Raw genomic sequence first — 15,458 nt, 5'->3', positions numbered from 1 at the left:
AATCTTTTACACGTTATCTATGCAAAATAAATATTAATATAATATAGAAATATTATCTTCTGAAAAAAACTCAAACAAAATTTCATTTAAAAAATATGAAAATTATAGTTATTCACGAAATAATCCGGGGCATCGCCCGATCCCAAATACTAGTTGTGAATTATTGAGCGAGTATTATACAGAAAATCTATCTATACTATTATTAAATCTTCAAGGCAAGGGATGCCACGTTGCCATGTGTCGCTATGATTTGGCAAAGGAAATGACGATGTGCCATGTCATGCGCGCTCACACATGCATTACTCAATTTTATTATCACAAAAAATGTTAGTATTAATGTTCGAACCCATGACCTCTTATTCATAATGTAAAGTTATAACCACCTCTATAATGATATAATGTATGACTCTATAGTAATGAAAAAAAATACAAATGTCATTCTTATAAATATTAAAACTTTAATGCCCAATATATATATTTGAATAGCAACCTATTACAAACTTTTACTTAATCCTCTGATTACTCAGATCATGCATAAAAAAAGTTAATTATTACACTACTACTTTAGATAATCAATTGTGGTTTTCCAATAATATGCAAGTTTTGTTATTCAATTTATAATAATTGATACTTTAAGAAATTTATTATGTTTATAAGTGAATTAGACACTACTACAAAAAGTGGCTAAGAAACCATACCAAATAGGCCTAAGAGACCAAAAAATGTATGGTTTATATCTCAATGGTCTCTTTGTCTAAGAAACCATGATTTTGGTGTGGTTACTTATCCTTGATAAAAAAAAACCATACTTGTAATATATGTGGTTTCTTTGATACAGTTTTTTATTCACAATTTAAGAAGGCAAAGTAACCATTTTTTCACAAAAAATGTTTCTTTGATGAAAGGAAAGTCACCATTGTTGTATGAAATCTGGTTTCTTTGAACTATATTTTTTTCAAAAAAAAAAATTAATTCATGAAACATTGCAGAAAAGAAAACTAAAACCACCAAACACAGCAGAATCCTGAAACAGGGACAGGAGAAACAAAAACCCTCAATTAAAATAAAGTTCAAAATTTGAACAAGAATTATACATGATTGATCCACCAATCGGTGCAATTACATAGTTTTTTTTTACAAAGGCAATTACATTGTTGGGCAGTACAAAAAAACATCAAATTCCAAAGTTATATCACTGTTCCTAAAAATAAATCAATTGGTTCCAAATTATTTAACTTGTAGAATTTCAACACTGGCCAACTTCTGGATCTTATTTATCACCATTGGATTCTTCATTGGTTGTCTATCAAAATCGAACTTGACGCCATTTTCACTTAATTGGCTGGTTTTCATGCTATTAACCACTGAAGAAGAGCCGAGAATGACACAATTATCAAAATTAGACCCAAAATCGACCCTCCATTTGAGTAAAACGTAACCCCATCACAATACCCAATTCACCACTAGGCAACTCGATCCTTAGAAAACGAATCTCCATGAGTTCTTTAATACTTGAGTTGGGGAATGGTGAGTAACACCACCCTGTTCCCCCTCTTCATCATCAACCCCATTACCCATCAACAAGGACGACGAGGCCGGCGACGACAATGACGAAGGGCCAATACCTAACACAATGAAAGACCCAGATCTTTTAGGGCTCAACAATTGGCCCAAAGCTTGTATGGGCTTAAAAATATTACCAAAAATGAGACGAAGTCGATTAGAGAATAGAGAAAGGGGAGCGCGACTTATCTACGGCGGTAGCTGCGGCGGAGGAATCATCATCGGAGATCACATTTCTACCGTGAGAGTGATTACATTTCTCAATCAACCCCTTCTTCGTCATCGTCGTCATCTCTATCGTAAGAGTGATTACATTTCTCAATCAACGGCTCCGATTGAATCCTGGGTTTCATACCCAGATCTGGTAACCTACCAAAACTATCAAACCCTTGTTCTTCGACAAAACCGTTCTCATCGTGAGAGTGATTCTTAGCCCTAGGTTAGCAAGGACTTATTCTTCTTCTCAGAAGCCTTATCAAATGACCCATAAATTGAATCTAGCTTGTTGAAAATAAAAATATGTCTAAAGATAGGTGTTGTTGACATGTTATTATTGTTCTTTAATATTGTGCGTAAATAAGGAGAAAAGGAGGAGTTTAGGGTTTAAAATATGAAAATTATAAAGGTTAGGCAGTTTATTAAGGAGATCAATAAGCCCATGAACTTGCAGTTACGACAATTAAGAAAAAGGATTTTACTTCAAAAGTAGATTAATTCTAATAATTATTATTTTGAAAAAACCCTATAAAAAATATTAAAAAGTTCCCTAAAATAATTTAATTACGACAAAGAGGGAGACCATGTTTGTCTTGGATGTGGTTTCTTTAATGTCATCCATTATTTATTTAACTTAATTTAGATATAAGATACCATATTTCTTTAATTTATGGTTTCTTATTAATATTCCAAGAAACCATATTTCATAATTGTATGGTTTCTTAACCTAAGAGACCTATTAAGTAACTTATTTGGTTTCTTATTTGTGGTTTCTTAGCCTATTTTTGTAGTAGTGAGAAGAAAAAGAATTATACAAAGTACCAATTAAGTAAGACTTGAAAAAATAAAGAATCTAAACATATGACAACAAATTAAATAAAACAAATACATAAAGTTTTGCAAGGAAAACAATCATTAACCGGACAAAAAACAAATAACAAAAACAATAAAATTCGGGGCATCGCCCGAGTCACTAACTAATTTCATTTGTATTACATAATCTCTATAAATTTCAAACATATATGCACTACGGGGAAAAAAAACACAAATGCGGTGTTTTAAACTATAAAACACAATACTTAACAACACATGAAAATTTCCAATAAATATATGGAAGTACTTCGTGTATCACATGAATGCCTCTCGAAAAACAAGTACTCCCTCTATTCTCAAATATTAGTCTTTTTTGAAATCTTGACAATATTCACAATTGAAGAGAATCTTCTAATCTAATTTCTTTTCAATACGTAATTCAAAACATATTCATGTGAGATCTTATTTTGTTCGTCTTAATGTGTAGTTTAACAATATTAAATTTTTATATTTTTCTAACATACTTATTTGGAGATATTTACGTTTAAATATTGAGTTGAAACGAGTTGAAAAGTCAAAACATGACTAATATTTAAGAAGGGAAAGAGTATAGGAAACATTACGACTAAAAAGATTTTAATTTAATAAAATTTAACTTAAACTTAATTAATGAACTTTTATCAACTTAAGTAAAATATACTACTTCGTATATACTAACATTGTATTAATAGGATATGGATTCAACACTCGTTTTGCTAATGAATCTCATGTAGGCTAACTGTCGTGGATTTAAGTCACTACTCCCTCTGTCCCTTAATACTCGATCTGTTTTGACCAGATACGCTTGCCCATGCACAACTTTGATCACAAATTTCTTTAACTAAATATCATAAAAACTTATAAAAATATTAATATTTTAAAAATATATATTAAGATGAAGCCAACAATATATTATATACTAACATTTGTTTTCATATACTAGAAATAAAATAGGGTCAGCGTGAATTATGTGAATAGTGCAAAAAATCAAAACAGATTGAGTATTAAGGGACGGAGGGAGTATATTTTAACTTTAGTTGAAATTAAAATCGATCATGAGATCTCTTACTTTTAACATATTTATTTGTGGAGTACTAGATATATTCATTTATGATTAATATATTTATGGTAATACTATAATACATTAAGCTATTGATCTAGTATTATGAAGTAGTATAAGTATGTAATTGGTTTTTTTTTTTTGTTAGTCCGCCAATTGATTAATATATACTTCGTATACAATTATACATGTTAGACTATTCCAAAACAAAGACAAATGTTAAAGCAACAACTCTATTGTTACGTGTAAAACCACACTCGCCATGAAACAAACTATTTATAAGTCATAGCCATAACCATCTTTCATCCATAAACTACCGCGGTCGTAAATTCAATTGTTTTTAACATGCCTTTCCCATGAAATACCGCAACCATTTATCTCATTACACATCCAATCTCATCAAAAACTTTAAATCTTAAAGATTTTTGGAACTTCAATAGCCATACAAATAGTAATGCTCAAACTTTAAGGTGATGATTGGTGAAAAGTGAAAAGTTGTGAAAAGTGGAGGAAGCAAATTAATAAGTTGCAAAAAGAGGCATAAGAGAAGGAAATTAAAATATAGGTGGAATGAAAAGATGTAAGGGAATTGGAGGAGGGATGTGATACAAGAAGATGGGAAGAGTATGTTGGATATAATGCAAAGAGTTAGTTTTTAAATTCTACCATTTTGTGAAAAATGGCTTGTCTCACATTGGTAGAAAATCAAAATGATGACTTTGAAGCCTACTATTTAATAATTAATGTGGTTGTCCCACATTGGGGGAAAAATGATGTTTTCTCTAGTTTAAATAAAGTAGCAAGCTTTATTATGTTTGAATTGGACTAGAAGGAGGCATTCCCACGCGCGCCGCCACCGTCCGGCCGGTTCGATTCGAGTTCGTGGCACGTGCGCGGTATGGTGGGGCCACCTTTTTGGGCCGAGTTGTAACGGATAGTCTAGCATTTATGAGACATATCAGTTACAAAGTCCACTTCGTAACTGTTGCTTGATTTACGAAAACGGTTCCTTGATTCTCGTTTCCGTTTTAATTGCGAAGTTAAACTTCAGATTTTCAGTTACAAAAGTTTTAATCTCCCATATGAATTCTGATCTTCAGTTTTAAGGGGCCGTTTGGTTCGCACAGGGTAAACGGAATGAACTCAACAAAGGGAAAGGGGAGGAATGGAATGTAAAACCCTTTGTTGTAATTAGTTGTTTGTTTTGTTCCAATACTTTCTTCCTTCTCACACCAATACACGCCTCTCCCTCCTCTTCTGGCCGCCCCTCTCCCCCTCTTCTGTCAGCCGCCCCTCTCCCTCCTCTTCTACCGGCCGCCTCTCTCCCTCCTCTTCTGTCGGTCGCCCCTCTCCCTCCTCTGCCGGCCGCGCCTCTCCCCTTATTTTTATTCGGCCGCCTCCCTCATCCACCGTCGCCGCTCTAATCTCTCCCTTAATTTCTTCTCTTTTTGTTTCACCATGTTCATAAAAGGTAGAATTTGATATTTTAAAGGTTAAATTCAACCATGAAAACTCCAGATCTGGAGCTTTCATGGTCGAATTTAACTTTTCAAAGACATAATTTCTTGATGGGAAAATATTTGTGGTGAATTACGGTGGTTTTTTATTGCTTGTGGCAGGTTTTTGGGTGATTTGAGCGATTCCGGTGTGATTATTGGTGGTTGTCGACGTGCTGATGGTGGTTCGAAGGTGGTTTCCGACGTGGGAAGGGTGGGTTGAAGTCGACGGAAAAGGTGGAAGTCGATGGTGGTTGCCGACGTGGGTGGGTGGGGTGGTCGACGGGATAGGGTGGAAGTCGATGGTGGTTGGGTGGGTGGGGTGGTCGACGGAAAGGTGCGTCGGGGGTGGGTGGGTGGGGTACGCCGGTAAGGTGGTGCTATATTGTTGGACAATGGTGGTGAACAATTTTGGGGTTGTTGGGGGAAAGGGAATGGGAAAGTCTTGGGGGGGTAGGGTATCAAGTTAGAGCCTTTTGGGGGTAAGTGAAAAACAAAAAAGGGTAAAGGGAATGACAAAAAAGGGAAAACAAACAACAACAAAGGGAATCATACTAGTTCATTCCCATTCCCTTTCCTGAAAACCCCCAACCAAACGGCCCCTAAATGTTTTGATTACCTCATTAAAATCTGATTTCGGTTACAAAATATTGTTCCTATATAAATCAGTTTTGGGGGTCAGTTTACATATACCGAAATTCTAACTCTCTTTCTCCTCTCTTCATCTAAATTCTGAGCATTATTATGAGTTCTATATTCCTCCTTAGTTGAGTGCACATTTCGGAGGAACGTTGTGTTAAATCTTGGGGGGCAACGCCATTTCCGATTGCACCATAGTCGGGGCGAATTTTGCTTCTAATACAGTGTTTTATAACACGTCACAGCTTTACATACATCAAATATTCGTCCCACATTTTATTATCATTCTCAGATTTTACGGTATCATTTCCTAGAGAGTACATTTTCTTTTAAATGATATACGTGGAAGAGATAATATTACTCAGTTGTCAATTGTCATACACTCATATATCCATGAGGGAAAATATGAGGATTTTTTTTCTCTACCCATTTTCTTTATATTGTGTTCGTTTTATCGCCAATATTTCCCTCAAAATGCATCTCACTCTTTTATAACTAAATAAGTTATAGTAAGTGCTAAGTTCAATTAAGTGATTTGGATAAGTGAAAATCAGGTGAATATAACACCCCTTAAAATTAGTAGTGTACATTTTGCATCTAACATTTATCAACTATTTCAAAGCCGACCACTAGTTTGATAGCTACGTACCTCCATTCCACAAACCAACGCCCCGACTTGTACTTACCCTATTTCCCCTAATTTTATTAGGAGTAAATAGGTCTGGAGGTCCCTTAACTTTGCCAAAAGGAGCAGTTAAGTCCCTCAAGTTTCAAAAGGAGCATTTAGGTCCCTCAAAATGGATGGAATAAGCTATTTTTATTAACACCGTTACATTTTCCGTTAAGTTCAATTAAATAATAATAAAACTGATTTTAAATAAAGGGAAATCAATTTACATGTGTATAAATGATTTAAAATAGCTTCTTTTGATTTTGACTTAGCTTTTTCAAGTTCCTTAGCCTTTTCATTTGCTTTTTCACCCTACACATTTCATCATAACAGAGCAATTTAACCCTATACATCTACAATAAAAAGTAACAAAATATATTAAAAGAGATGCTAAAATATTTGATCTTGATTAATTCCGAGAAAGAAAAAACTGAGATCTAATCCCCCCAAACAAATAGATTGATCATTTGGTGGAAGATGGCAGTGTATTCCATTGAACAATGATATAGGGATTACAATATGATCGAGTCCTAATTCATTAATATGACTAGAAGTCTAATATACATCAAATATCCCAAGGCAAAATCCTATGAGATATCTAAGTAGTTAAAAATCAAGTGTCGATGTGATTACAAATAGTTCTTACACTTAACTTATTAAACACAAAATCACAACATATATTAATAAAGGATAATCTAGTTACATGACAATGGTCCTTCCCCACTGTACAAGGCTAGTAAATACCCGTTGCCAACCCAATCCTCAAAAGGGTAATACACTTGAACCATAACATAAGACCAACCGAGTAAAGGATACCATTTATGCACAATTTGATCCGACTCACGTTTGTTCGGCCCGGGATACAGACATTCTGGGATACAGACCAACTGCCTCGCGTACCTTCTGTTCACATGCCATCCATTCGTTTCATGTACTGCTTGAAGCCTTGGTTTGATGGCCATCATCTAGAACTCTCGAGGTGAGGCCCCACGAGGTGGATCCCTTCACAACACGCCTTTGTCGAACCCAAGCTTCACTTCATCGAAAAATGATTTCCTCACCATTCGATGATCTGCTTTTCAGGATTCTCCAACATTCACAACCCCTTTGAGAATGACTCAACAAGGGGTCATGGAAGCATGACATTGGAAGGCTACTTAGACAGAGAAACTACGGTCGTGTTTTTTTATGACTAATTTTTATTTTCTGATATGGGGGGTGATATTTGTATACGAAATCTTCTATGGTTAAGAAGATATTCATTGTGTTGTGATGAATTGAAAGGAAAAAAAACTGGGTTGTTGAGTAGAAGAAGAAATATATATGGAGTATTGAATACAAACCAAGATATAAGAGATGAATATTGTTGTAATGCTTTAAGCCAACCCCCTTGTGTTTATATAGTCAAGGAAGACCAATGGAAGATAAGCTGTTTCTCACATCTCAATGCTCCTCATTAAATACTTAGGAGTAGTTAGTAGACCAAGGAAGACCAAATTAAATATAGTCTTGTTGTAATGCTTTAAGCCAACCCCCTTGTGTTTATATAGTCAAGGAAGACCAATGGAAGATAAGCTGTTTCTCACATCTCAATGCTCCTCATTAAATACTTAGGAGTAGTTAGTAGACCAAGGAAGACCAAATTAAATATAGTGCGTCTGAAATGCAACTTGTATCTAATACAAATGTTTAAATTTCCAGAACAGTGGATACATACTCCGTATATGTGCCTAGTTTGAACACATACTCCGTATTAAGGTTCATTACCTTACTCGGACGAAGCTCTTTTACGTCCTCTTATCTAACGAGTATGACCATTAATTGAATTTCGTTAAATAATACTCTGATGAGCGAGCTTAGCTTTGAGACGAGATAGAACACAAAATGAGGCTCATTAAACAAATCAGTTTGGACATGATATGAACACAAACATGCTCGTTCATGTTACAAGCTCGTGAACAAGCTCGTTTATGTTCATTTATTTAATTAATTAGACGGGCTTGAACACACATCTAAACTTGATAAATAAATTAGATTCAGGAGCATGAAATATTGGACATATCGGTAAGTGCAACGTCTAATTGTAAATTGTAACAAAATTCATAATTCACGTTCTACAAAATTTTTAAGTGTTTTATTTGCCATGGAATGTTAAATACTCTGTTTTTTGAGAGCCTCAACGGCTATATTTTTGTAAAAAGCTAACTGAAATGAATTTCCCTTTATTTAATTATTGGTAAATGGTAAATGTAACTGTTTTTTTGTCGTTTAGTGCCTTTTATTTAGTTTCCTTTTAATTTAATTGAATTTTAACGGCCGTTAATAACAGAAGTCAAAAAGCAGCGGTTTCCATCCATTTTGAGGGACCTAAATGCTCCTTTTGAAACTTGAGGGACCTAACTGCTCCTTTTGGCAAAGTTTAGGGACCTGCAGATCTATTTACTCATTTTATTAGCAACTTTTTTTTCCAAAACTACACTCTAACTATTTCAGAACAAATCGATCACTTACCTAATTCGATTTCCTATTCACTTGCCTTGTTCAGTTATTTTTTTATTTATTAAATGCATCACCTTTTATGGTGTACTTTGAATAATGTAAATTTTCTTCATTTTTTTTTTCATATTGTCTCCCTCATTTGTCACGTTTTCACTAATGTTTTTGTTGTTGTTGTTGTTTCTCTTTCCTATCTCTTATTGGCTAAAACCTTTTCTTATATGTTTTCCTCTATTGTGAGCTACAAACTCCTTTTATTAGCCAAGATAATTTATCCACCAACATTAGTTATTTGCACAACACAACACTAAAGGATCTAAAGTCGTGTACAAACACAAGTGATATATGTAGAGACTTAGATTATCTCTCTCTTGACTTGTTGTCACAGGTTTGAGTCCCTTGCCTATATTAATTCTTTGTTGTAACATTTATTTATACTTATAAATGTGTTTTTATGTTCACAAGTTATGTGAATGGGAGTTAGGGTCATTTTTTTATTGAAAAATGAGAGGTTAATTGAACAAAATAAAAACTTATCATGAAAAATGAAATTAGGGTTGGATACGTTGCAGTTTTAGGTATTATTCCACTAAGAAACTTCCAACCACTAACTCACATTGTTTAATTTCATGATGTTTCAATTTTGCTCTTATTGTTATTAAATTACAATTCAATGTACATGTAATTTTATTAACATGTATAAACAACGTATTTGTATTTATGTAGATGTATAATTGATTTTTTTAAAAGGTAATTAAAAAGATAACAAACAGTTAGGAGGTCCTCCGCTCGAGGTAGACTCCTAGACTATCTTCCTGAAGAATTTTACAAAGTTCCTGACTACTATTGTGCTGAATATACATGAAATCTGAGACTAAGTGACCCACATTAGCTATCCAATCTCCTTCCCTATTAGCCTCTCTGAAAATGTGATCGATGGTAAAGTGACCGAAGCTCTGTAGCATGTTCTGAATGTCTTCTATAATGTTATGTAGTTTCCAAGGAGTCTTCTAGATGCCTTTAATAGTGTTAATGACTAGGAGGTTGTCTCCCTCAATTTGAAGATTTCTGATGTTTAGCTTTAAAGCTTCCATAAGACATTTGTGAAGAATCATGGCATCAGTCATGTAGACTTGAGTAGTGCCGAGGTTGAAAGTTGCTGCCGAAGAAACGTTACCACTGCTATCTCTGATGATGATGCCTGCTGCTACAGAGTTTGTTTTACGTGACCCGTCGAAGTTGAGTTTGAAGGCTCCTATGGTAGGAGGAAACCACCTCACCATAACTGGGGAGGAGGTGGTTGGGAGTGAAGGAGGAGGTGGAGAGTTTGGTGATTGAATAGAGTCCATAAGGACTCTATAATCCCATTCTTTATAAAGGTGGTAGGCTTTGAAATAACATTTAAGTGGTGAGAAGGTCATATTTGAAAAAATAACATTATTTTTCTCTTTCCAGATAGCCCAAAGAAGAAAAATGGACTTAGTCATAGCACGATGGTGACGTCGGAGTTCTTTTAAGGCAGTAAAGATGTCCCTAAAGAGAAGAGTTCGCCCTAGCCAATGTGTGGTTTGATGAGCTCTCCAAACTTGGGAAGAGGAATCGCACTCTAAGAAGAGGTGGTCCAGGGATTCAACATGGATGTTACAGCATGGACAACATGAGGTGGGGAAAATTTTCCTTTGGAAGAGGGTCTGTCTACATGGTAGGCTTAGATGACAGATTTGCCAGAGGAAGATCTTTATCTTAGGAGGGATGTCCAATTTCCATATCCAACGGTATTCCCATTTTGATGAGTTGTAGGGATGTTATGCGCAAGCCAATTGACCGATATTACATAAAACTCTCCCGATTTGGTACAACCCCAAATAGTGTCGGGGATGTAGATGTATATTTGAATTGATGATAGACAATTATACATGTATCTTGAGAAAACAATAGTGTATTTACTTTTTCTATAAATAGAGTTGCTTAATCACTTGTGAAGGATGTGAAATTACATTTTTTTCTTGCTTTCCCTCATAAGAAAAACTTTCGCATACACCCTTATTAGATCATGCAGGTTGTTGAAACAACCGAACTCAATTGGTATTCTTTGTAGCTCGATAGAATTACCGTGTAACCTTGTTGTTTTTGAAGCGTCGGTAAATTACTATTTGGAAAGCGACATTAAGTCTTTTTTTTTAATACAAAAGCCGAGATATTATACTACCTCTGTTTCAAAAAAAAACTTTATAGTTACTATTTGCACAAATATTAAGATAAAAGTAGGAAAGTTGGTTGAATATAATAAAATATGGATGAAATAAGAGAAATGTGTAAAAATGTGGGTGGATGTAAGAAAAAAAATGAACAAAGTAAGAGAAAGTGAGTAGAAAATGGTATATGGGGTAAGAAGGGTAAAGTAGTAAATTTTCATGTCTAAAAACAGAATAAAGCAAAGTGTAAAAAAAATTATAAAACGGACTAAAACGAAAAGCGTTAAGATTTTTTGAAACGGAGGTAGTAGATAATTAACATGTAGGCCCAAAAACGAGTTTGTTACAAAGTGGCTTACAAAAACAAAAACTTACGGCCCAACCCAAAGCCGCATTAAGTCACTTACCTAGAAAAGTACTACGTATATGAGGAAATCTTAATCTATACTGGGTATTGTTATCCCACTTTTTGGACTAACGACATAACCGTTCTAACGTTTGGTCATGTCGTGTCAGCCAGGTCATATCGTGTCGCAGGTAAACACAGCTCCAGGGAGATACGTCCGACGTGGCATCATACAACGAGGTATAGCCGACGAAGGACAGGCGACAAAGTACAAGCAACTGAGACGCGTCCTCGAGAAACGGGCTGATGAAGATAAGTTGACCTAAAGCCCATGATAGGCAGCGCCGTCAAGCTAGCAAGAACGAGTCCAAGACTCACGCGAGAAGCGCGGAAGCAGTTGAAGGCTGAAGAGACGTGTGATGAAGATACTCCTATCTTTGTGGGATTTTCTCAACCGATTAGACCGTTGAGAATACCCTATAAAAGGACGAAGATAATGATAAGCAAGGGACGTTCACTCAAGCACCGAAACTCTTAAGTTATAAACTGTTTCATTATTCATTATTGTACTTGAGATTTTAGTTATCGATTCTCAGAAAGAAAAGCATAAACAATCATATAGAATACTTAGTGGATTGATAGCCTCATAGCTATCCGCGGTTTTTTACCTTGTTCCTGGGTTTTCCGCGTCAACACTCCTCTGTGTCGTGCCTCTTTATTTGTGTCGTTGATTCTTTGCTTAGTTAGTGTCGACCCTAGCCGAAAGTCGCCCCCATACGAATTTTGGCATAAACAGTTTGGCGCCGTCTGTGGGGACATTAACTAGGTTTTACACAAAAGCACCCCTCTCACCATGACTACTGGAGAGATGACGATCGCAGAGATGAAGGCGGCTTACGAGAAAGCCCAAGCCGAACTAGCCCAAGAGAGGGCATCCAATGAAACCCTCCAGAAAGAGCTCGAATCTGTAAAAAGCAACAAGCACCAGTCCCGCTACAAAGGTGGGAAGCCAAAAAAGCTAACGTTCGAGATGCCCGATGACTTTGAAGACGTGACCGACGATGAGGAGGAAACCCGTGAGGAAGAAGACAAAGAAGCTCCCGATCCGGTGACCCAACGCCTGAACAAGATGGATGCACGCATGACAAAGCACTATTCCCGCCTGATGAAGTTGATGACCAGGTTCCCCGGGGCACCTACACCAGTGGAGACCGAGCCGACCGACGAATATGCCGCGTCGCCGTTCTGCGAAGCGATCGCTAGAGTGACAGTTCCGCACACACTCCGGCTCCCAACCTGGACCACCCTGTACGACGGGACATCCGACCCCTATAGGCACGTCAACTTCTACAAGCAGCGCATGTGGCAGATCGGGATTCCGCACGACCTAGTGGAACCTGTTATGTGCAAATCATTCGGCGGCACCCTTGATGGAGCAGCTTTGGAATGGCTCACGAACGTCCCTCCCAGATCCATCTCCTGTCTGTCCGACCTCATCAACGCCTTCTATCAACAATTCGCCAGCAGTCGCCAGTTAGAAAAACAAACCAGTGATCTCTATCGGTTGGTTCAAGGGCCAACCGAGTCGGTACGCGATTATTTTAACCGTTTTAATTGTGAAAAAATTGGTATAAAAAATTGTGATGTCAGGACCGCTATTGAGGCGTTCAAGAGAGGCCTCATCCCCAATTCGGAGCTATACCGGGAAATAACCAAATACCCCTGTGCAACTTTCGAAGAGGTGCGATCAAGGGCCACCGCCCAGATGCGAATCGAAGACGACAAGGTTATCCGAACAGCATCTCAACGATCGACGGGGGGCAGCAGCGACAGAAGATCGTACACCCCAAGGAACAACAATTGGCGACACCAACCGTATGTTCGGCAAAACCAGGTACAAAGTGTCAATCAGTATTATGATACTAACAATGTTTACAGGAACGAGCGGGTCGAACACCCCAACATCTCCGACTACGGCTTCAACGTCGACATTGGAGGTGTGGTGAACGCCCTTCAAAATGTAGGTGGAACAGTCAGATGGCCCCGGAAGAACGACAGACCGGACTCCATGAAGGACATGAGCAAATGGTGCGACTTCCACCGCGACAACGGACACACAACCGAGGAGTGCATCTCCCTCCGAAAGGAAGTCGCATACCTCCTGAAACGGGGGCATCTAAAGGAACTGTTGAGCGACAAGGGAAAAGAAACATTTTCCAAAGAGCAAACCACCCTGCCCGGCCCAGCGACAAGCAGCGAGCGACCAGACCCACCACCGTTCAATAAAGTGGTAAATGTTATTTCCGGTGGTTCAGATATTTGTGGACTAACCTCTTCTGCAGCTAAAAAAATTAACAGGGGAGAATCTGAGACCGTAGAAGAGGGACAAACCGAAGACGAGGTCGCACTACACAGGTCCCTGACCGCAATGGCTATTACTTTCGACGATTCAGATTCTGTAGATACACAGCGGGAGCACCACGACGGGTTGGTAATATCGCTCCCAATAGGGAACGCATTGATCAAAAGGATACTGGTCGACAACGGAAGCTCAGCCAACGTACTGTTCTTGGAAGCACTACAAGAAATGGGATTAGAAGAGAAAAACATAGTAAGGAGATCAACAGTCCTGGTAGGGTTCAGTGGAGAAGCACTACGGACGGTAGGAGAGATATCGCTGCCTACATACGCAGAAGGCGTCAACATGATGACCAAGTTCAACGTCGTCGATTGTCCATCAGCGTACAACGTCATCCTAGGACGACCATGGATCCACAAAATGAAGGCAGTGCCATCAACATATCACCAATCAATCAAATTTCCAACCAAGTGGGGGGTCATGGAAATCAAAGGGCAGCAAAGGGATGCGAAGAAATGTTACGAGACAGCACTGAAACCATCCAAGTCACCCATCTAGCAATTACAGCCAGGGTCGACGTCGGACGACCCCGACGACCAACAAATCGACGAGATAGTACTAGACCAGACAAAGCCAGACCAAGTCATAAGGATCGGAGCCTCACTGCCTGACAACATCAAAAGTCAGATAGTGTCGTTTCTAAGAGAAAACTCGGACTGTTTCGCTTGGTCACACGAGGACATGACAGGAATTAGCCCAGACGTGATTACCCACAAGCTCAACGTCGACCCCAGCTTCAAACCGGTAAAACAGAAACGACGTAAGTTCGCACCCGAAAGGAATAAAATCATAGACGAAGAAGTACAAAACCTGATAGATTCAGGGAAGATCAGAGAGGTCAAATATCCAGACTGGTTAGCAAACGTCGTCGTCGTCAGCAAAAAGAACGGAAAATGGAGAGTCTGCATCGACTTCACAGATATCAACAAAGCTTGCCCCAAGGACCCATTCCCTCTGCCGCACATCGACGCCCTGGTCGACGCCACAGCCGGACACGAGCTACTCACATTCATGGACGCCTACTCAGGATACAACCAAATCCTTATGCACCCAGACGACCAGGAAAAAACATCTTTTGTAACGGATAGAGGAATTTATTGTTATAAAGTCATGCCTTTTGGTCTTAAAAATGCAGGTGCGACGTACCAAAGATTAGTCAACAAGATGTTTAAAGACCAACTCGGAGACACAATGGAGGTATACATTGACGACATGCTGGTGAAATCGAGGAAGGCTGACGATCACGTGGAACACCTACGACAATCCTTCGACATACTAAAAAAGTACGGTATGAAACTTAACCCGACTAAATGTTCTTTCGGAGTGTCCGCAGGAAAATTCTTAGGTTACATCGTCACCCAACGAGGAATCGAGGCCAGCCCCGACCAAGTGCGCGCGATCATCAACATTCAATCCCCGCGGAACATAAAAGAGGTACAACGCTTGACAGGGAGAGTGGCGGCACTGAACCGTTTTATATCACGGTCGTCGGACAAGTGCCGATTA

At 38.1% G+C, this 15,458-nt stretch overlaps 1 protein-coding gene across 1 annotated transcript; it reads left to right on the top strand.

Annotated features, from left to right (window-relative positions):
* The first annotated feature begins 12,386 nt into the window (after positions 1-12,386).
* LOC110786915 (uncharacterized) lies at positions 12,387-14,450 on the top strand. Its single transcript, XM_056838790.1, has 2 exons — positions 12,387-13,096; positions 13,184-14,450. The coding sequence occupies exons 1-2, from the start codon at positions 12,387-12,389 to the stop codon at positions 14,448-14,450; spliced, it is 1,977 nt and encodes a 658-aa protein (XP_056694768.1).
* Positions 14,451-15,458: the final 1,008 nt, after the last annotated feature.

This window comes from Spinacia oleracea, chromosome 3 (genome assembly GCF_020520425.1).
Source record: "Spinacia oleracea cultivar Varoflay chromosome 3, BTI_SOV_V1, whole genome shotgun sequence".
NCBI lineage: Eukaryota > Viridiplantae > Streptophyta > Magnoliopsida > Caryophyllales > Amaranthaceae > Spinacia > Spinacia oleracea.
Note: the sequence above shows the minus strand (reverse complement) of the source record. Positions and strands in the feature narration are given on the sequence as shown.